Raw genomic sequence first — 21,354 nt, forward strand, 5'->3', positions numbered from 1 at the left:
TTAGGAGCATTTTCTCTTAAATTCTTGTACTTAAAACATTCTTTTAGATGTGGATTGCTGCCAAAGTTACAGTACCACTCCATTAGTTTATATGGGGTGAGATTAACCTCTATGAAGAGAAAGTGGTGTGGGACCCAGCTGGACAGGACAACTTCAGAGGGCAGAGCAGGACTGAGGCTGCTGTGAGCCACACATGGGATTTTTATTACATCTTGGCTGAAGCAGTCATCACCTTGGGTCTTTCATTTCAGTATTGATTGAAATACTGAAGTCCACTGTTGTACATCTTAAATTTAAAAGGATTTTGCCTGTAGTGAAGTCCTCTGTCAAGACAAGCTCTAACTGGACATGGTTAGGAGTTTATTGATAATCCTAGCAGCTTGCTATATCTTTGACTGTGTTCAGTGCTTAATGAATAGATCCAGTAAAATGGAAAGATTAGCTTTACTTGCTAGATTTACTCTGCTGTTAAAAACAGAGATGTTAGCCTCCTGAAGCCCTCTTATTTCATTGCTCTATTTTTTAGATCAATAATAAGTTATTTATTGACACTGTTGAAACAAATATTTTTTTAAAATTCATTTTGTGCAGGAAATGAAATAAACCAAAAAGTATTTTGGGTTTTGTGTTTCATTTGTTCCTTTTTATTGCTTTACTTTTTGCATTTTTTTCCTTTTCAATAAACTCTTAATGAAAAGTAACTCAATTGTTTTAAACAGTTCTATAGCAGATGATCTATTTCTGATTTAATTTGTCAGCCCACAAGCTCTTGTACAGAAAAGTGAAATCTGGATTCAGGTTTGCAAAAAGGAAGGCTGATAGCTTAAATGTAGTGTAGCAAAGTTTGGAGAAGATCATAGCTCGTGAGCTGTGTTTATAGCTACAAGCCAAATCCAACATACACCCCATTTGCTGTATAATTATAATTAATTTAACATAAGAGGTGTTTAAATTTAGTCTGTTTAATCAAAGAAGCATGAAATGACATAATTTAGTTTTATGTTTTTATTCTTTATTGGTTTTTAGAAAGTATGATCAAGAATATATTTGTTTAAAAGAAGGCAAGTTTAGGATTTTAGATAAAACTCAACCCACTGGGGAGCTTTAAGCCCCTAGCTAAACTTACTAGGAATAAAGTCTGCTCATCTGCAGTGACTGTGGTGTAAATTGCCTTTATTTCATCGCACGTATGAGATAAGCACCAAGCATCATAAGTAGGATGTGCTGCTCTAGAAAATTTCATAAATTATCACCCATGTTAGGAAATCTGACTTGTTACCCTTTTATTCTCATTTGAAACTTTAAAGATAATGTAAACCTTGACAAGCGCATACGAAGCTCTTACGAAGACTTACTTTTCAGTTCTTATATCAATTCTTTTTTGTCTCCTTTTCAGTTCGGATGATAATCCAATGTATTGAAACAATACTTTGTAGAAAGAGTAATTTCTTATTGCTTTTGTGCGTCATCTGTATTCAGGTGTCATCCTTAGCACAGGAGGGTGGAGAATATTTAAATGAGTGACTGAAAGATTTCCTGAGCTCAGTAAAATTACTGAGGGAATGGAGAGCATGGAAAGCCCTCCATATTCACAAACGTGTGCATAGGAGAGTGGGTAAAAAAGCTATATCATCTGGCATTTAATTTCCTGATTTAATAAGCCAGGAGGCTCGGCTTTAATAGATCCTTTATGGAGGCAGGACACAGGTGTAGTCTCTTTTGACCAGAAGATTATTTGCAGTGCATCCAGCCCAGAGGGCTCTGGCTTGATGATGACCCCTACTACTTGCTATTGAGATGGAAATGACAGTAACTGACTGGTTCCTCCTCTCTTTGCAATAGTGGCGCAGGGCTTCTTGGCAGCTTAGGCAATATTTAATTGTGTTTTCCCTTAACGTGAGGATGCTTCATCCCCAGGGCAGCGAAGTTCAGTGTCACGCTGTCAGCGGCACCGCTTGGTGACAGATCTGCATCTTTCCTCCTTGGTAAGCAAAGTTGGCAGTCAACAGCCCCCAGCAGTTTGCTGCCCAAGGCGACTGCCTTCCTTGTGCCTAAAGGCAACTGTGTCTGTGCATGGTGTCGAATGTCTTTTGGACACAGAAAACCATGTGAACTAACATGTCTGCACTTTCCTCTGTGATGCCTGGCATATCTGAGCTCTCCCTGGATGTTTTTGGTCTGAATCCAGGGTAAGTCTTCTTGTATCTCTTTCCTTTATCAGCCCATGTAGGAACATATCACAAGTGATTCTGCCTAGAACTGGAAGGAGTCTCGTTCCTCTCCAGTAGTTGTTGTCAAGAAAATCTCCTTTGCATGATACTCTGAGAGTGATGTCCAATGTTTTGGGCTTAGAATTGCTCTTTCTCCCAGTCTTCAAGAACAGATCTGTCAGCCAATTGTTTTAAGGAATGTTTTCATCATTTTATTACCAGTACATGGTCGTTGTTCTGCTCTTTTGTATTATCCTATACTTACACTTTCCCTCTGGGTTATGTTTAAAATCGAAATGCTCAAATTCATACGTTTTATTAAATTGTGATGCTGAGATGGGATTGGGTCTGCTGAAGACTACTTTGAAATGTTTTCTGCCCATCTATTTTGCTGCTCCACTTCAGTAATGAGCATTTACTGACTCCCCCCTCCCCTGGTTTTTGTATATTGGACTTTCCATGCAAAAAGTTGTTTGGTAAGTGGCAGCTTGGTAAAGCAACAGCTTAAGTTGTAGCTACTTTTTGGTTTTCTGCAGTGCTTTTTATACTTTTGTATCCTTTCTTTACTTTTTCCAGTATTCATTGGCCTTTAGGATCAAGAATCTTTTCCTTTAGTGCTTTTCTTTCTTAGATAAAACACTTGTTTAGTTTGTGCAATTTTTATCTTATGAAGGTAGGAACCCAGTTGTTGCAACTGCAGCTTGAGTCACATTTTTGCTTAAGATGCCTCCATTTTTACTTGTTTCCAGTTTGTACTGCCATCCGCTGCCTCAGATCTATTCCAGGTTTTCCTTTGCAACTTTTCACAACTATTCTTCTGTATCGCATTTTGTGACTGATTATTCATTGCTGCTTTCTGTTTATAGTTGATCTTCCTTCTTTGGATCTTCAGTTTGAGGATGGAAACACTGTGGGTGCTGCTGACATCTGTTCTTATGCCCTTGATCTGGACAGGTGATCTGACTTGCCAGCTGATGATGGTGTGGCCAGACTGGTTTTTTTGACCTTTCATCTCATGAGTTCTCTGATTTCTGAATGCATTTTGATGAAGGAAAGCAGTGCCTCCAAGAATTAATTTGAACACCGAGCACAAATCAAAATGAGCAACTTGCTCCACTTTTTTCATGATACCCAACTCTCATTTGCATTTTCCACTTTTTGGTTGTCACATCTTTAATATCGACGTCTTCTATTGAAAGGAATAACTTGTATTTTGATATTCTGACAATCACATTTTGGAGGCTGCTGTACAAACTGTTTGTCATGGTTCCTCTGTCGCAGCGCAGTTCTGTGTGATTGACAACTTCGTGAGTCTGATGGAAAAGATGAGTTGGGTGATAGATTTTGAACGGATAAATGTTATTCCTCAGAGATTCTGTATCATGAACATTATTCCCATTGAATTAATATCTTCCCTTTAGCTGGAGTGGGTGAGCTATATTTTTCCCTTGCTTCCAGTCCTGTTGTGCTTAGTGACTTACTCTTACCAGTGTGCAGGAATGCAAGACTATAACTGACCATGTCTCTCATGCTCCAAAGAGCTTTAATATCAAAAGCACAAGTCTCACATTTCAGCAACCGATGTTGATGTGCTGTCTTGCTGCTAGACCTGGATTTTGAGTGGCCTAGTGTGGTTTTGACAGTGGTTTTGAGCCACTCGGGGCTTCTTTTTTGGTTCTTATTTGAAAAAACTGTTGCAATTTTTATAGTGTATGTAGCTAGCCTTCAAGACAAACTATCACATTTTATCTGGTCTTGGGATGCAACAAAAAGGGTGGAAAGAGTAGATCCCACATCTGTCAATGCAAAATATCTTTATGCTTCCTATGCGTTTCTGTAGTTCTTTGCCACTAAACTATCCCTATTTTTTAATTATTTTTTGGTAGTAAGTCATTGAAGGTTAGAAAAAGTTGTCCAGCTTTTTTGACTCAGCTACTGTCTCATTTTCTTGTGGTCACCACACCGTGTGCATCTAATGAATTCTTATTTATTTCATAACTAAAGCAATGTGTGTGTACATTCTGCTGTGATTCAGCTGACGTTTTCTCAGGGTAGAAAGTGTGGCAGTAGGTAACGACTCGTCTACACAATGGCGATGATGACTGTGGTGGTCTCTGTCCTGGGAGGGCTGCCAGACGGGCAGAGAAGAGGCACAGGGGAGGTGTTCCAGGGGCAGGCTGATCTCAAGTACACCTTACGCAGCATTTGAGTGGTCCTTCTTATCCTCTTGTTCAGCAGCTGCCTCCGAGAGAGTGGTAACAGCCTCCCTCTCTATCCTGCCTGGCTTCCTGGGCAGCATAAATAATCACTTTTCTCTGTAGTTTCACTTATCCGAGTCTGAGAAATTTTGGTAGGAAGCAGTTGTTTGGTTATTGATTTGCTTTTTACATCGCTGATTTTAATGCATGATAAATTACCAATGGGATCAACATTTATTAAAATAAGTGCATTTTTCTTTCTTGTGAATCACTAGAAAAGCTAGGGCTGAGAATAAATTAGTTTGTGAAATTACTAGTTTCAAAGTGTTTCCATATTTATTTTGCCATTGAGGACTCTATAAAATATTGTAGCTAGTGTGTTAGAAATACAAGAGTGCTATAGTTATCAGATAACTCATTTTAAACTAAGCCTTCGAGCTGCTGCACAAAAAGAATTCCTCACTCCTGTTTCAGTCCAGTGAAGGTGGTTAAAATATTATGTCCTGTCCTCATGCATTATATGAACGTGCCAATGTCAGACCTGTGGAAAGCAAAATATTTCAGAAGATAAATACTGTGTGTTACTGATGTAACGTGCATAAACACTGTAGAAAGATTTATTTTCCATTGAAATGTATTCCGAAGAAATTTGAAATTACTTATAATTTTGCCAATTTAGCAAATCTTTGAGAATTATAAATACACACCATTATCTGCAATATTCGTATGCAATCAAGAACAGATAGAACACAAGAGCAGACTGAACAAAATTGAACACGTTGAATTGTCAAGGTGCATTTAAAAAAAGCAGACTTAGTTAAACTGCAACCAGAAATTAGTGTTTTGTATTGTTAAAATCAAAGCAGTGTCATACAAGTAAAAAAATAATTTGTTTCACGTAAGAATTTCATGTAAGAAAGACTTCCCTGGAAAAAAAATCCATGAAAATTCAAAATTATCTTTCCTTCTTGCCGTTTTAATAGCGTTTCTTATAATCTTTCAGGATGTGTGGAGAATCACAAGTCAGTGCACAGTGATACAGCATGTAGAAGTTAAGCTCATAGCATCCTTTTAACTGACAATTTTTCAGAGTTGCTGACAACTGCTTATGTTTGAATCTGAACTTTGTATTGGAGTTTGAATCCATGTAAGAGTCATGGGGCAAGTGAGGTTCAGAGCTGAAGGAACACAGGGATTTAAAACAGATTGCCCTTGCTGCTACGTCAGTACCTTAACTACCGGGATATTCGGGAATGAAAATACTGTTTATGGTGTTCTTTCTGTCTCCCTCTCTCCTTCCCTCCGCCATTTAAAACCCCTCAACTTCTCACAAAACACCTTGAAATGTAAAATATGTAAGGGGAATGAAAACCGCTTCCTAGCCAACTTTATTTGCGACAAAATCTAATATCTCATTTGATTATATTTTTATATTTAAGACTGTAAAGGATTAAAGGTATCTGTTATTTCCTAGGCCAAAGCACGACCTGAGCACATTGCAATGAAAGTTTTATCCCTCTTCCCTTACATACCCTGAAATGTCTTAACGTCAGTACTTGACCCATATCTGAAAAAGTGCAGTTTGTGCAGGAACCGATGAAAGACAAACCAAGTGGTAATTTTTAGTAATTCACGCCCAGGAGCAGTGGAGCTGGGCAGAACCCAGTGTTCACGAGCCTGCCTTGCTTCCTTGGGCAAACCCCTGTGAGATGCTATCATGGCAACTTCAGTGGCACTGCTGGTCAGCAACATCTCAGAGGACATCTCAGTATCAGTGTCTATTGATAGTCCTCATATCTGACGATTAATTCACAGAAACAGAGCCAAACCCTCTACTTCACTATGTCGTGATATTCAAAACCAGCTAGTCATCTCTGCTCCGATAAAGTGAATATATACGGAGGACTGGTTGACTGTAGTGTTTGCTCAGTTAAAAACAGTTGTAAATTGAAAGACCCTCATGTCCTGGTTGTACTTTTTACTGTTGAAAATATTTGCCACGTAATATTGGAACAGTCAAGAAGACACTGTGAACATATAAAATATTGTGACTTCTGCCTTTGAATTTGCTCTTCAAAATTCAGAATTGAAATATTCAAATGAATTTGTTATTTGATTTGTGTATATGGGATCAGAGATTACTTTCACATGTATGCAGAGCTTGCCAGGATAAATATGTTTAGTTCTAAAAGACAAACTGCAACCATTTTCTTATGGATGGCCTCGGGACTTTAAAAAGATGCCAACAGATACTGCAGAGGTGAGCACTGCAGAAGCAGCTGTGGGTAAAGTTAAAGGAAACGCTTCACTCTCTTCATAAAACATCAGTCTTATTTTTACATGCTCTTCTGTTCTCTTATCTCTGTGTACAACTATAATATGAAGAGTAGCAGAGGTCCTCAGAAGAGGCCTGAAGGGCAGTTACTGACATTATTACTGTAGCCAGAATTACAGCTACACTCATGGAAATGTACTGATAAAAAAAGATATATCTGTTAAAATTTTTCTTTGGCCCCCGTGCAATCCCTGCATCCTGCGTTGCATCACGAGCGGCCAGGGATGTCCCTTGAGCGGGCAAAGAAGGGACTCCTGTGCTGTGGCTCTGCCACGGCAGCTTGGTACGAGCCCTTCTCATGGTCCAGTACAGGGTGAGGCAGCAGCACCGTACATTCATAACCCGCATGAGAGGCAACAAATCGATTTCTAGGTGTTGCCATCTGCTGGTAGCTCGTAGCCAATGACTGCAACGTAAGCTACAATTGCAAACTTCCTAAATTTTTTATATTCCTAAATTCTAACTTGGTCAGAAGTAGGGAACTGGAAAGAATTTTCAAGGTTTTCAAGTCCTCTGATGCTTCATGTCTTATAGTTCCTCCCATAAACTTACCCTAAGATAAATGTAGCTTAAAATTAATTAGAATTCTTACCTGAATACCCTTTTTTTTTTGTGAAACTGTTGCGGATCAGACTGATTGTCAGAACAGCCTAGAATCAAGTGGATGGTTAAACATCTTGTAACATCCCTTTCACTTGGCTTTTCAAACAGGTTTGCCATGAAGGAGTTCTTTCTCTGAAGAAGGATATGATCTCTGATGTTTGTGGAAGGACTTGAAACGTCCTGTGTTTTCACAGTACTTGTGCATTAGTACTTATAGAGGAATGCGTGCCTGAAATATAATTCTGTTGATGTATGTTTTGTTATGGGATTTGTAGGCTTATTATGTATGTTTGTATATATTTATGACATTTGTAAATTTTAGTATGTAAGATACTTTTAAATGTTTTTTCATTAATTAGATTTTTTTTAATAATTTCTGTTTGCAGAAATGCATTAGATTTAACCCAGAAGCTTCAGTGTGGGTTGCAAAGCAACGAATTCTGTGCACTTTGAATCAGAGTTTGAAAGATGTCCTGAATTATGGGCTGTTCCAGCCTGCAAGCAATGGTAGAGATGGGAAGTTTTTGGATGAGGAACGACTTCTTAGGGAATACCCACAGCCAGTGAATAAAGGAGTTCCTTCACTAGAGGTATTTTTAGATCTAATATGTGAAACATTTGTATTCTGATACAAATTATACAGTAAGCTGTATTTGAGGTTTCTACCTGCATCTGAATTGCATTTGGGAAATAGTAATCAGCAAGCGTGAACGTGAACCCTTGCTCACAGAAGTGCTGGCGTTCGCTTGCTCGGTGGAGCTGTTCCATGTGTTATCCCCGAAAGGCTGTAAAGAATCTGTCCTGCTGGGAAATTTGATTTTGGAGTTCTCCTCTGCTGAGGACACGGGAGATATATCTTGCTCTGTGATTTAATAGAGAAATGTAAGGTTCTAGATTAAGCTTTTGAGTCTCTGATTACGTTTGCAATAATAGGGTAGCAGCTGCTGAATAACCAGCCTTTGCTTTCTCCCCAGAAGAGGATCTTTCTCAGTGAAGCCTTTTCCCCCCCCGCCATCTAGTCCCTCTGTGCCCTCCTTCAGAGTGCACAGATTTCCTCTGGCTGTCTCCTGGGAAAGCAGCGAGGGAAGAGAGGGTGTGTATGTGTCCCACACAGACACTGGAATTTCCCCCCGCTGCATTGCTCATGTGCAGCTGGGAGATAAACTGGGCAGAACTGTTATGGCATTGGGCAAACATGGAGCAGAGCCAGATCACACTGAAACACAGTATAGCAGGAAACTGGGGCATGAAACTAGTATTTAATTAATTTTGGTATTGCTTGTATGGTGGTGCATCGACCTCTAATAATCTGCAGTTAATAGACTTAGTCCACTATAACACAAACCCAAGAAAAAGGAGCCAGGGTCCAGAGAAGGTTTCAAGTCCTAGCTTTTCTAGAAGTTTATTTGAGATTCGACCACTGATGTCCATGTTATAGCCATAAGCAGTTTAAATAACCACTATTTTTTTCATTCATGTTCTGTTTCATGAGTGTTCACTGTTTGCAAAATTCTTCTCACTGAAGCTAAAGGATTGCAATTCAGGGGTTAAAAGTGGTCTTGTGAAAAGCTGGCATTAAAGCCTCATTCAATACAGGTTCCTTGTCCAACAGACCTGCTGAATTCTTTGAATTCTGCATAGTACGATTAGATAATAGTAAATTATAACTATGTAAACCCCATGATTTTTGCCATAGATCTTGCTACTCTGGCCATAGGGTAGCAAACTGTTCAGGGTAAAACGTGAGTGAGTTTCAGCCAAAAAAGAGGTAATCCTCTGAACCTCATTCACAGGACCAGTCCTGTTAAACATCAGGAGAACTATTCCATGTGTAAGTTCTGCCTATGTTGCTTAAGGGATTTTTCAGGAACTTTTTTTTTTTTTAAATTTCAGAAATGCTAAGCTGATATATTGAAATCTGTTTTTTTTTTTTTTTTTTAATTTAATGTGCCTTCCCAGTTCTTCTTTCTGCCTGAGACTGTAAATGAAAGTGCACAGATACCCTTAGGGAAGAGCTCTCTTCATTGTAATTCTTGCTTATTTATGTAGATTCTAGAGGCTGATCTAATTTCCCATATACCTCCACTGATTTCAGTATATTTATACAAGATATGAATTTTGCTCGCATGAACTGTAAATCTGTGATGCCACTATGTTAAGCAGAGTGCTGATTATTGGTGAATATTCAAAATGAAACACTAAGCCTTTTTTTGAATTTTGCCTAAAGCTACATCATCTTATATGAAACTTTCTGGTAAGGTCAGAAAATTATATTATGAGTTTTTAAGCAAAATAGAACATTTTAAATTGATTCTTTTTTTCCTCCCTCAGTTTCGATACAAGAAAAGAGTGTACAAACAGTTCAATCTTGATGAAAAACAGCTGGCCAAGCTTCATACGAAGGTATGCTCAGTTTACTGGAGAAGTTAGCAGTTGCTGACATAGCAAAGCAATGTGTCTGAGAAACTGGAAATAAGTAGGACTTCATTACCACCTGGGCTGATTGCTGAACAACAAACAGTATGTGCTTCCAGCGCCAAGAGGGATGTGTGAATTGTGATCTGGGAATTTCTCTCATAGAAAAAGTCTCATGATTGACTCTCCCATATGTATACAAGCAATTTTAAATGAACTTTGTAAATACATTGTGCTTTCAGCACGCTGCAAAATTGCCTATCTGTGTCTTTAGACTCATTTGCAAGTCAAAATAATAATAATGATCACCGTACACCATCCTAATTTCTTACTGCATGAATCTTTCAGTCATTTTTTCCTTAAAACTATGAAAACCGGAATCTTCTTACTGTGTTTGACTTTTGAACATTGTAAACTGTAGGGTTTATGCTCTCGATATAAAGTCAGGTTCTCCATGAATGCGAATTAGCTACTGTTCAATGATATCAATGGATATTGACATCAATTGACAGAATATTTCACTTGCAGTTAAACATTTCTGTTTAAAATTAAAGGATGATTCGTTTGTCACTCTTTTTGTTTCAGGCTAATTTGAGAAAATTTATGGATCATGTGCACCATCTCTCAGTGGAAAAAATCACAAAGATGTTGGACCGAGGACTGGACCCAAACTATCATGACCTAGAAAGTGGAGGTCAGAACAATAAAACTAGCAGCATAAAGTAGTACCTTGGGTTTCTTCAACCTAAATTGATTAACAGGCTGAATCTTACGCATTCTTTCTGTTGCCTTTGTAACTTGAGGCTAATGGAGTCTGTGTGGTTTTGCTGTCCAAAGGAGAAAATTGATAATTTCTGATTTTCTTTGAGCAGCATTTTTAACTTACCGTTTTTAAAGCAAATGTTCTTTATTTTATAAATTTGCTCATCTTTTTTTTCAAGTACATGCTATTATCTTCTTTAGAAACACCCCTAACTTTGGCAGTTCAGCTTGACAATACAGTAGAAGTGATAAAAGCTCTGAAAAATGGAGGAGCACATTTGGACTTCAGAGCCAAAGATGGAATGACAGCTCTGCACAAAGCAGCCAGAGCCAAGAACCAAGTAACCCTCAAGGTAAATGCTTTCAGTAGCAAATTATGCATTATTTTATCAAAAAAAAATATATAAAGGAGAATGTTTTCAGTTAATTACTGTATTGTCCTCAATGCATTATTTAATATATGCTTTCTTGTGCTTTTCAAATCTTAACATTTGCTTTCAATAAAGGACCTTTTAATTTCTGATTTTTTTTTTTTTAGGAAGAAAAAGTGGTGAAATTTAAGCTTATTCATTGATAGATTGGGAAAGATCTGTCTGAAGAAATATGAATAGCGTTATTGTTGCTTATCTTTTTGAAGGCAAATGGCAGTGGCATAGATTACACATTATATCTTAACACAGTCTCTTCTGTTTTCTTTTGTATTTTAACAGGTATTCTTAAATCACCTTGATATTCTAGATTAAGTCTTATGTGTATGGCTTTTGCTTGTTTCCTTTTGACAGATATTCAAATTGCATGACATTTTTGATAAAGCATCTTGTAACTGAAGAGGTGAATGTGTTGCAAAGGCGATGCGGCATTTTCAGAACTGAGATTTGTGAACTTAATGAGAGGATGGAAACTGGACCTTGCCACTCACCCTTTCCTTGCTATCCCCGTAGATTCCTTTAGATCCTAATTCTTCTGAGGTCACTCCTTGCTTAACTTACTTTGTGCCGCAGCACATCCATCAGCTTATAAATATGTGTTATGGCAAATATCAACTTTGTAAATACTTTTTCAGGTAGAAAAGTCCCTTTATAGTTAGAAGTCCCTCCAAAATACATTTTTCACAGTTTGTGATTGCTTTCAGACCCTTTTAGAGCTTGGAGCATCTCCTAACTACAAAGACAGCTGTGGCCTGACACCATTGTACCACACTGCTATTGTGGGAGGGGATCCTTACTGCTGTGAACTGTTACTTCACGAACACGCTACAGTCGGTTGCAAAGATGAAAATGGATGGCAAGAAATTCATCAGGTAGGAAAGATTACTTTTTGTTTGGAGTTGAAGTTGCATGAGGAAACGTGCCATGTGTGTTCTATGGTTAAACACTGTTTTGAAGGCCGTTTGGATATGTTAAGTCCATGCACATACAAGTATGGAATTTCTTCCTTTTCTGTTTGCTTATTACTTTGCATCCTGCTATGGTAAATTAGAAGTGGAAACTGTTCCAGTGGAGTTTTGTAACTTTGAAATCCTCTGATTACTATGGATTTTGCTGCAGAAATTGCACTAGTCATATTTATGTAATGGACTCTTGGAAGTTTAGCATCCTATTAGTGGCACCTCAATAAAAAAATGTAACTCGATCTTTTTGTTAGATGCCAATTTTAGTATCCTCGGTAATGCTCCTTATGTGTTTGTTAGAGGTACTTTCTCCTTTCTCTCTGGTGAACTTTACAGGAAGATTTAGATTCAGGATCCTGCTGCTAGGATCCTTCAATATGCTGCACTGAAGGATGTTAAACTCTTACAAACTCACAGTTTGAGTCAGTTTTCATTCCCTGGAATTTCCTGTGTGGAAACTGGAATTCTAATGATTTCTCTTTTGCTGTTTGTATATGGGTTTTCCTTTCCTCTCTTACATATTCAGTGTGTAGATAAAGGTGGTAATGTGCTCTGTAAAGAAAAATTATTTTAAAAAAGTAATCTTTTGAAGTTCATGGTGCTCATGATACTTTGAGCCAGCGATGGTGCCAGAATTCATCAGGTGCTGGCACATCTTGGTCAGCTTCACCACATCTCTTGGAAAGGTAGACCTTCCTCCTTACCAAAGACCTAAATTGTATCTCATAAAAAGACCTATAATGTTTGGTAAGGCATTTTCTGAAAAACTTTTTCTTTGAACTCTTTTATCTTGTCTTCTCCAGAAAAGTCTGAATATTATGCAACAGTTGTTGCATTACAAGAATGCTCTATTAATTTATCTTTGCATAGCGATAAACTCAGTAATTTAGAAAGTTTAAAGATTCTAGCAGTCCTAACATTGCAGCTATTTTGTGCTTTACCCCTGTATGGATGAGTTTGAGTACTCATAAAAAATGGAACTGATGTAGTATGATCAGATAAATAAAGATATGAGTAATCAACCTTACAGGGCTGCTTAGGTTATCTAGGCTCACTGTCATTTCTGTGCACTAATCTTTTTAATACACAACTTCTTTTCTTCAAAAGTAATGGGAGTTAGCTTTGGTACCCAGGTTTGGGCAGGGATCTGAGCTTTTTTGCTATGTAAGTGTGTGAAGATCGAGGTTGTTTGGATGCATCTCTAGTAGGAAAAAAAATGACTAATTTACTACCATCATTTCTGAGGATGTGGAGGAAATGGATTGTACAGGTCAAAGTATTACCCCATCTGGACTCCCTGAAAATATAGAGAAAAAATCCCTATTTTGAAAACCCAGGCTTACACACATACGGTTATTATTTCTCGTAATGAAACAGAGCTTTCCAAACCCATTGTATTTGTTGTAATCCTAAAAAAAAAAAAAAAAAACCACCAATGTTTACATCTGGATTATGGGCAATCTGTTTTCACTAATCAATAATACAAGCATTCCTGAGTGAATTAAGAAAGATGGTGATATGATACAATTGCGTATGTTGACGTCTGTGTGAAGAACGCAAAGTTACCTTGCATGGCAAGGACGTAATTAGTAGCAAGTATATTTTTCATTTTGCTAATACAGTCTTTAACTGTAGAAGTTAAGCCTCTGGGTTACCCTTATAGTAAAGGGCAAAATGTAAGGTGGCGGTTCATCCTCTGGAGATACCTGTCTCTCTCCGTTGACTGTACCGGAGAGCCCAGATGAACGGTTTGGCCAGCTCACCTACCACGCAGACCCCTGTAACGAGGGCAAATGCATCTCCCCTGCGTTGGCTGTCTTTCAGCACCTCCCCATAAGCCGAGTAAGCGTTACTGTCAGATTGGCAAAGAGGATGCAAATCCCGCTCTAGGAAAAGAAGCAAAGTGGAGAAAGGGCCTGGTTTTAGTCCCATTTATTGTAGTAAGAATTGAAAGTTGGAATTAGTTCTTGTATTTTAGGAGTTATTTTAATAATTACATCTGCACATTCATACCTAGATGCTGAGTGACTTTCAGAGATTAGACAGAATTGGTAATTTACAGCTAATTGTGCTTTTCCCTAATTTCCCGCACACTCAGAAACACAGTTACAGTTTGGTACTGTTTTTCCCTTTGCTTGTTGTTGGATGCGTGCTTTCTGTTGCTTAGTATTAAAATGTTCCTGTTCTAATAACAGCTAGCATCATGTCTCCATTATTTTGGCAAATAACTTGTAAATGAATAAACTATTTAGTAAACACTGTTTTTTCCCTTTCTGTGTGTTGAAAATGGAAAATGGAGAAAGAAAATTTGTAGTGGTTAGGATACTAGGCTGGGATTTGGGATGTGTCACAGATTTAATTTGTGTATTAAGCAATAGACTTAATTTTTTGGATCCAAATTGCAAGATGTGTAGGTTTATAACTCCCACTGAAGTCAGTAGTAATTAGGTACCTAAGACAGAGTGAATGCCTTCGTATACCTCTATCTTTCAGCTTTAATTCCATGTTATTATACAGCAACGATACTGATCTGAGATGATACGAAGTTAAAAACTACAAATTGGGAGATGCTCAGTTGGTGTGCTATAGAGAAGGTAGTCAAGTAAATGAGACTGATGAATAGAAATACAGTGATTTTTCTCAAACTTATTTGCTAATCAGCATAAGTTCACTGAAGTCTCATTCACAGAGGTTTATTTCCAAGTATTCAGCATCTAACATTTTATTTGTGTGACTGATAAAGTAACTCTTGAAGGTTTTCCCTCCTTTGGATCAGTGCCCTGTGTATGCTGTGCATCTACTTGACATCACAGTATCAAGAAGATTATTACTTGAACTTCGGCCAGATTTCCACAAACTGTTTTCACACCTTAAAGGCAAGCTTTAGAAATCTGATCATCTTCAGTGCCATCTAGTGGGCAACTTTCCGAAGATTACTAGGACAAAACCCCCTATTTTCTGTTAGTCTGCTTGTCACTTTTGACAGTTATGAATATTAGTGGATAAAAAGTGTCAAACTTTGTATTTTCTTGATACCTTAAATTGCTCCTCAAATAAGCAGATTCTTAAACTTATGCACAGATTTGTTGTACCTGAAGTGCGCACACTTTGGCGTTTACAGGCGGGTCTGCACATCTGGGCGTTAGTCCTCCCATTCAGTCCAGGGGTGGTTCTAAAAATTAGACCCCAAGTAAAATAGCATCTTCTCTGCTGAAAATCTTTACATGGAATGCTTGCCTAGATTGTATAATAACCAAGATATGAATGCATCTCTTTACAGGCTTGCCGATACGGACACGTCCAACATCTAGAGCACCTCCTCTTCTACGGCGCTGATATGTGTGCGCAGAACGCTTCGGGAAACACAGCGCTGCACATCTGTGCCCTGTACAACCAGGTGAGCTGGCACACACCTTCTCTACTGGCAGATCCAGCACTGTAGAATCATACCATCCTCCTTCAGTGACATAAAGGTCCCTGGCGGGAGCTGAGGAGTGCCTGGGGTCCCCTCTGTGTGGTTCAGTGGGGTGGGATGTCTTGCTTCGGGAGAAGATGGGTCCTGGGAGTCCAGTCCCATGGATCCTGGAAACCAGTTCTGTAAGAGAATGACATATAGCCAGGAAAAAAAGGCATAATTGGGGCACAAGTGCTAAATCTTTCATGTCCATCCACAGAAACAGAGGCTTGTTGAGTTTTCTGTTGAAGAAGTTTACTGGTTTGGTGTTAGGTTTTCCTGAGATGCAGCTTCATCGCTTTTAATAAATACATTTTAGGATAAATTTCCCATTATTATTGATCTATAGAGGCAAGTTACACTGATGAAGAATAACGTAGCTCATTATTTTTCATTTGTTTTATGTAATATGCAATGAAGTGTTAGAGGTTTTAAACAGTAGTCTTAGAAACTAGAAGGAACATAATTAAAAACTATAGTATTAGTATTTTATTCACTGATTATGAATAGGGCTGCTCATTGTAGGTAGCAAGAGTACACATATTAATTAGGAAATAAAACAACACCATCTTCTATCAGCTTTTTTTTTTTTTGTATCATATCTAAATATTTGTTTCCTATTCAGAATTTATTGCTGTTTTGCTAGGATTTTAAATTAGAATTAAATAAGAAATACTTGGAAAACACTGTGGAAATGTATCTGTAAGTTATACAGAAGATACGGGATACTCTGCTGTTTACAACTTGTGTAGTCATTTACAAATTATAGAACCATTTGATTTGATAGCATTTTATACTCTCTTTGCATGGATGGGACGGGGAGGGAATGAGTTTTACAACTATGTTAAAACACAACGCGTATGATGTTACATTAAATTAGGAAAACACAAGTCATGAGATGTGACGGTAACTGGTGAAACATCTGTTAAAGCATCTGCTTCTTAATTAATTACCATCTCAGTTTTTTCCAGAAGTCTTGTCAAGACAGATTCCTCAATTTGGTCTAAAGTACCCTCAACTTTTTAAAAAATAGAATTTTGGGAATAATTTGACATTTTTCAAGACTGTTGACTTCACGTGCATGCCATAATTGATATCAATTCATAAAGAGTCTAGCCGTACAAATTTTCCCCGTTAATGCTGATTATTTGAAGTGCGCAGCATATCAGCGGGAGTAGTACCCCTATGGACTGCGTCTTACTCACTGTCTACCAAGTGTCTTCAGCAGGCTGTCAAGTACCTACATCAACTAGTTTAAGGTTAGCAATAGTTTCTTTGCTCAGCTTGGATGGCTTCTGTGACTGTCAGCATACAAAGCTTTTCCCAGTTGTCACTTGTTAAAGTTCCTAGAAAATTTTGCAGAGAAATGAAATTCACCTTCATCTCAACAAAAATTTTGCGTTTAGGCTTCACATCAAGAGCTTAACACGTGTAACTATAAGCACTTCTGTTAAAAAAAATATTTAAAAATATTCACTTTAACCTCATTTACTTTTCTTGAGTAAGAATTTTGAAGCCCGGACCATAATGCACATATAAACTTAAAAACATGAACTCATCTCTGGTTTTTTGTACCTGTTTTATTGCAGTGTTTTCATGGCTATAGTTATTTACAAGATCATGCACTTTCAGTAAAGGTTATGCAGTATGACGCTGAAATTAGAATAGTCCTGTAGAATGACAGTATTTTTCATGTAGAGATGTGTTTTTCTCTTGACCTCAGAGGAAAAAATTATTCTGTAGAAGACTTAGAGACTGTAATTGAAATTGCATCTACAAATTTGCAAATGTTTTCATAGTCATTAAGCTTGGCTTTGTGAATAGAAGTTTACCATCTTGTGACTATACTGTCGTGCTTCTGTTTTCCTTAATCAGGTATATGTGAATATAAAATGTTTTTCTCAGGGTGCGGTGAACAGTAACCTATGCTGATTTTTTTCAGTGTTCCTTTTATTGAAAGTTGTTATTAGCTAATGTGGAAAGAACGGGGTTAGCCTTTTCTGGATGGAGAGGATGGGAAGGACAGCAGTATCCTTTTTACCTCTTGATTCCTGTAGATGGAGTCATTACCCATTTGATTTTTCCCTTCCAGTCTCCCCTGGGGAATTTTCTTGGGATACTTTCTGAAGTTGGTAATTCTGTTTTCCTGAGTGTCAGCTAAGTACTGATCTGAATAAACTCTTGTTTTTTAAAGTTATTTCATGGACGTCCAATAACTGAATAAAATCTAGACCGATCTTATGCCTCTGTATTTTGCAAATAACACTGGGATGAAGTGTGCCTTCTTTCAGTCAGTGGATTGGATTCTATATGAAAACAGTTTAGTATTAAATCAGGTAATTAGCTCTCAGACAACAAATTGAATCTAATCTGTTGACAAGCCCACACTTCTCTGTGAAATTCTTTTTAATCTTATGAAGTCTAAAAAGCTACTGCATATTCAGTTTATGTATGATATAATGAATGAACATTATTAAGCTCTCAATATCAGAAGTTCCTAGGTTGTCAGAGCTAAAATATTTGTGATCAGGAGTTATGGCATTCGTAAGCAGCACCTTAACAATGGAGAGCTCTAAAATGTGGAATTTCCATGGAATTAAGAAAGGAAAAGTAATCAAAATAATTTCTGATGGTGACTTTTTTGCTTATTCTCCGTAGTTTGTTCCCCTTAGTACTGGAAGGATGGGGAAGAGACAAAAGGGAGAGAAGATGAAGCTAAGAATGCTTCTGATTTAAAAGAATAAACAAACAAATGCAGTACTTCATCCAAAACAAGTTTTCTTGAAAATTCTTATGTTGAACAACTCTGACCACTTTTGTCAAAACCTTTCTTATCAAAACCATTTAATAAATAAATCACTCTGCATGTTTTTTGTTACACTGCAGACGGCTTAAATTTGTAAATCATGCAGTTTTTAAATGTGTAATTCTTTTGCTTTTGTAGTGTTGAATTATTTATTCCGATAACCAGATGAATAATGACCCAATAAATACAGTATGTTTCTTAATATCATTATTTATTTCCTCAAGTTCATGATCAATATTGGGCATTTTAATGCGAAATGGTTCTACTAGCATTTCCAGTCTGATTACTGAGCAGCACCTGGTGGAATAGCGGAATGGTTGTATTATGGGAATATAATGTAGTGTGCAAACCTAGAATCATTTAGGAGTCGGTCAAAAAGGAATTCTTGGAAAAGTAACCGGGAAAAGAACTTTTTTTTTTTTTTTTTTTTTTTTTTTTTGTAAAACCCTGAGGTCTTCGTCTAGATTGCAGCACGTTTGCTTCTTATGAATGATTGCTAACACAGAAAGCAGAAAAATGAGAAAAGCATTTTGACATTTTACACATTGCTCTCGGTCTTCCTATGTTTAGAGATACAGAGAACACATCTAATGTGCAGATTTCAGTGCAAGCAAATGAGACTACCTCAAGTAATTATATATCATTAAAAAATTACCATCTCTGAGATGATTATTAATATACCATCTTGAGGTATGATCCACTCTGTTGTTTCAGTCTGTTTTACAGAATAGAAAGTGTGGGAACAAAAGGATATCTTTTTGGAGCACTGAATCTTGGTGAAAGGGTAGGACAGCCTCCTCCCCAGATCTATTTAGGACACCCTTGTGTTGGAGGAGACTTAACGGGATCAAGAATCTGGTGTGATAAATTAGAAACCACAATGACAAAAATTATTTTCAGTCATAATTTCTGCGCATTCACTTATGGCTCAGAGTCTAGTAAATAAGCTTCATTTCTGTCACTGAAATAGCTAAATTATTTTCTCTGGCTGCAAATTTACTGTTAAAACTGAAAGGTAGCACACTGAAATACCTCATTAGGTAGAACTCCATAACACAACATGACAAGAAATCTGGAAAGCACAACAAAATTAGTAGAAATATTTATGATGAGGGAACATAAAAACATTTTGAAATGTGAGCTGGTTTGCATAAGGTCCTGAGATGAACATTAAAGATGACAGACAGGAAACATAGCCTATATATGAATCATCAAAAAGTCTAGTGTTCTGAGAACCGTGCCAGAACCACGGAGGACTTCTATCAGGTCATGGTCAGTCATATTTTACAGCAGCGCAATGTACAATACACTAAAGCAATACACTATGTCGGTGCAAAAAGATTGGTTTTAGCGGATTTCGTTTGCAGATTTCCTCAGTTCAGAGGGCCTGAAGCTGTACTTTCCTCTTGTTAGGGGGGCTTTATTGGGTTTGTGCCGTAACTGTTAGGATTTTGGGGGGAAAAAAGAGAAGGTAAGACTGGTCAGTGCAGTGTGTATAGCCAGAACAAATAATTTCAAGTACATTAAAAAAATAATCGTACATTAAACATTTAAAATCGAAGATAGGTTGAAAAAAACCAAAATAAGTGCATGCAAGTGGTAAAACTGCTTTGTTTACTTTTTAGCAGTAGGGGAGGATATAATTCATCTCAGGTACTCTTTACTGTACTGTGAACAGTACTATTTTCCCTACAAAATAGGCAGAAGCCATATGAGAGTCAAATTTCATTTTGAACTAACACATTTTCTGCAAAATCTGATTTGTCAAGTATGGAATTTCCACAGTACAATTTCTTAAAAATTTAATAAGATGTTTACCTCTTGCATTCCTCTACATTTTTTTTACACTTGCATGTTGTTTCTACTCTAACACACTGCAAAAGCACCTAAAGCCTTCTCATATGTAAAGTACTATTTTAATAACTTAATTTCTCAGATTATTTATTTATTTTGTTTACTTCTTATCTAAGGAAATACATACCAAACAGCAACACAACTCATAGCCACAATGTCTCTTTAGTAACTAAAGACCCTTATTAACAAGTTTACTCTTCTACCGTTTTCAGGAGAGCTGTGCAAGAGTGCTGCTGTTCCGGGGAGCCAACAAGGAGATTAAGAATTACAACAGCCAGTCTCCATTTCAGGTAAAAAAAAAATATCCATGCCCCCTCAAAATATTTGCAAGAAAATCTCACATGAACTTGGTTTTGTGGAGAAGTTACACTGCACAAGGCTGAAAACATCTGTAGAGTAAGATAACTATCATTTTGGAAACTGTGGCTTCTGTGTAATGCAGTAAATGAATGTCCTGGAATAATCAGGAATGAGAGAAAAAACACACTTGGTCTTAGCTGTTCCAGTGACACTGCCAACGAGTTTGAGAATTATATGAGCTGTTGATGACAAAACACGAAATCATTCGTGTCCTGTGGTCAGATGTGCCTTGCTTTGTGATTATCATCTCCAGTCCCACATACGAGAGTACCAAGGAGTGACTGGGCAGCTAGGCTCTGCGTGGCCCCTATTGACTTAGCCAGAAAGAACTCTTCCTTCCTTGGATGTGAGGCCAAAGAGCTGGGCTAAGTTTCAGGGATGGGGTTTATTTAATGCACTATCAGTGGTAGTTGAAGTTGAAGTTGAAGCTGTCATCTATGTCTCCAAAAGAAAATGAAGTCTTTGGATTAGTCAAAATTGACTAGATGTTTTTTCACCATTTTCTTATATTAAAGTACTTTCAGAAAGCTTAATTAAAAATCCAAATGGCAGGAAATTGTTTGTCCAAAGGGTTGACAACCTTAAGCCCTTATTTCTGAAGCAGTCTTAATTAGCCTGGATTTCAGAGAAACATTCATAATGCAAACTGACATGTGAGAAATAGGGATGAAAGCTGTAATGTTTTAAGAAAAAGGATTGGAAAGAATTTTTTTCAAGTTACATAAAACAGCGCTTCTGGAAGAATGATGGCACAGTACCACTAAAAGGAACTGTTCTGTTGTGAAACGTGACGGGGCTGTTTCCCAAAACCAGGTAGTCTTTCAACCAAAAGAAATGCTGTTTTACCTTTGCTTGTTGTATCTTTCCCATTACATCCTCAACCCACTTTGGATAATGCTGGCACAGAATTCAAGGAAGACTGCCTTTTCTCTCATGCTTTGAAATAGCTGGATTATTAACTATGTCC

General features: G+C 37.5%; 1 protein-coding gene across 3 annotated transcripts in view; it reads left to right on the forward strand.

The window, feature by feature from the left end:
• Positions 1 to 21,354, forward strand: part of SHANK2 (SH3 and multiple ankyrin repeat domains 2) — a 326,771-nt gene that overhangs the window by 11,508 nt on the left and 293,909 nt on the right. For all 3 annotated transcript variants that reach the window (XM_087742627.1, XM_087742637.1, XM_087742639.1), the window contains exons 3-9: positions 7,733 to 7,936; positions 9,678 to 9,749; positions 10,347 to 10,455; positions 10,725 to 10,876; positions 11,656 to 11,823; positions 15,194 to 15,310; positions 20,240 to 20,317. In XM_087742627.1, coding sequence (XP_087598753.1) covers positions 7,733 to 7,936; positions 9,678 to 9,749; positions 10,347 to 10,455; positions 10,725 to 10,876; positions 11,656 to 11,823; positions 15,194 to 15,310; positions 20,240 to 20,317 — 900 coding nt within the window. The remainder of the gene's footprint in view (positions 1 to 7,732; positions 7,937 to 9,677; positions 9,750 to 10,346; positions 10,456 to 10,724; positions 10,877 to 11,655; positions 11,824 to 15,193; positions 15,311 to 20,239; positions 20,318 to 21,354) is intronic.

This window comes from Nipponia nippon, unplaced genomic scaffold (genome assembly GCF_047370975.1).
Source record: "Nipponia nippon isolate SJK-2023a ecotype South Korea unplaced genomic scaffold, ASM4737097v1 scaffold_10, whole genome shotgun sequence".
In the NCBI taxonomy this organism is placed as follows: Eukaryota; Metazoa; Chordata; class Aves; order Pelecaniformes; family Threskiornithidae; genus Nipponia; species Nipponia nippon.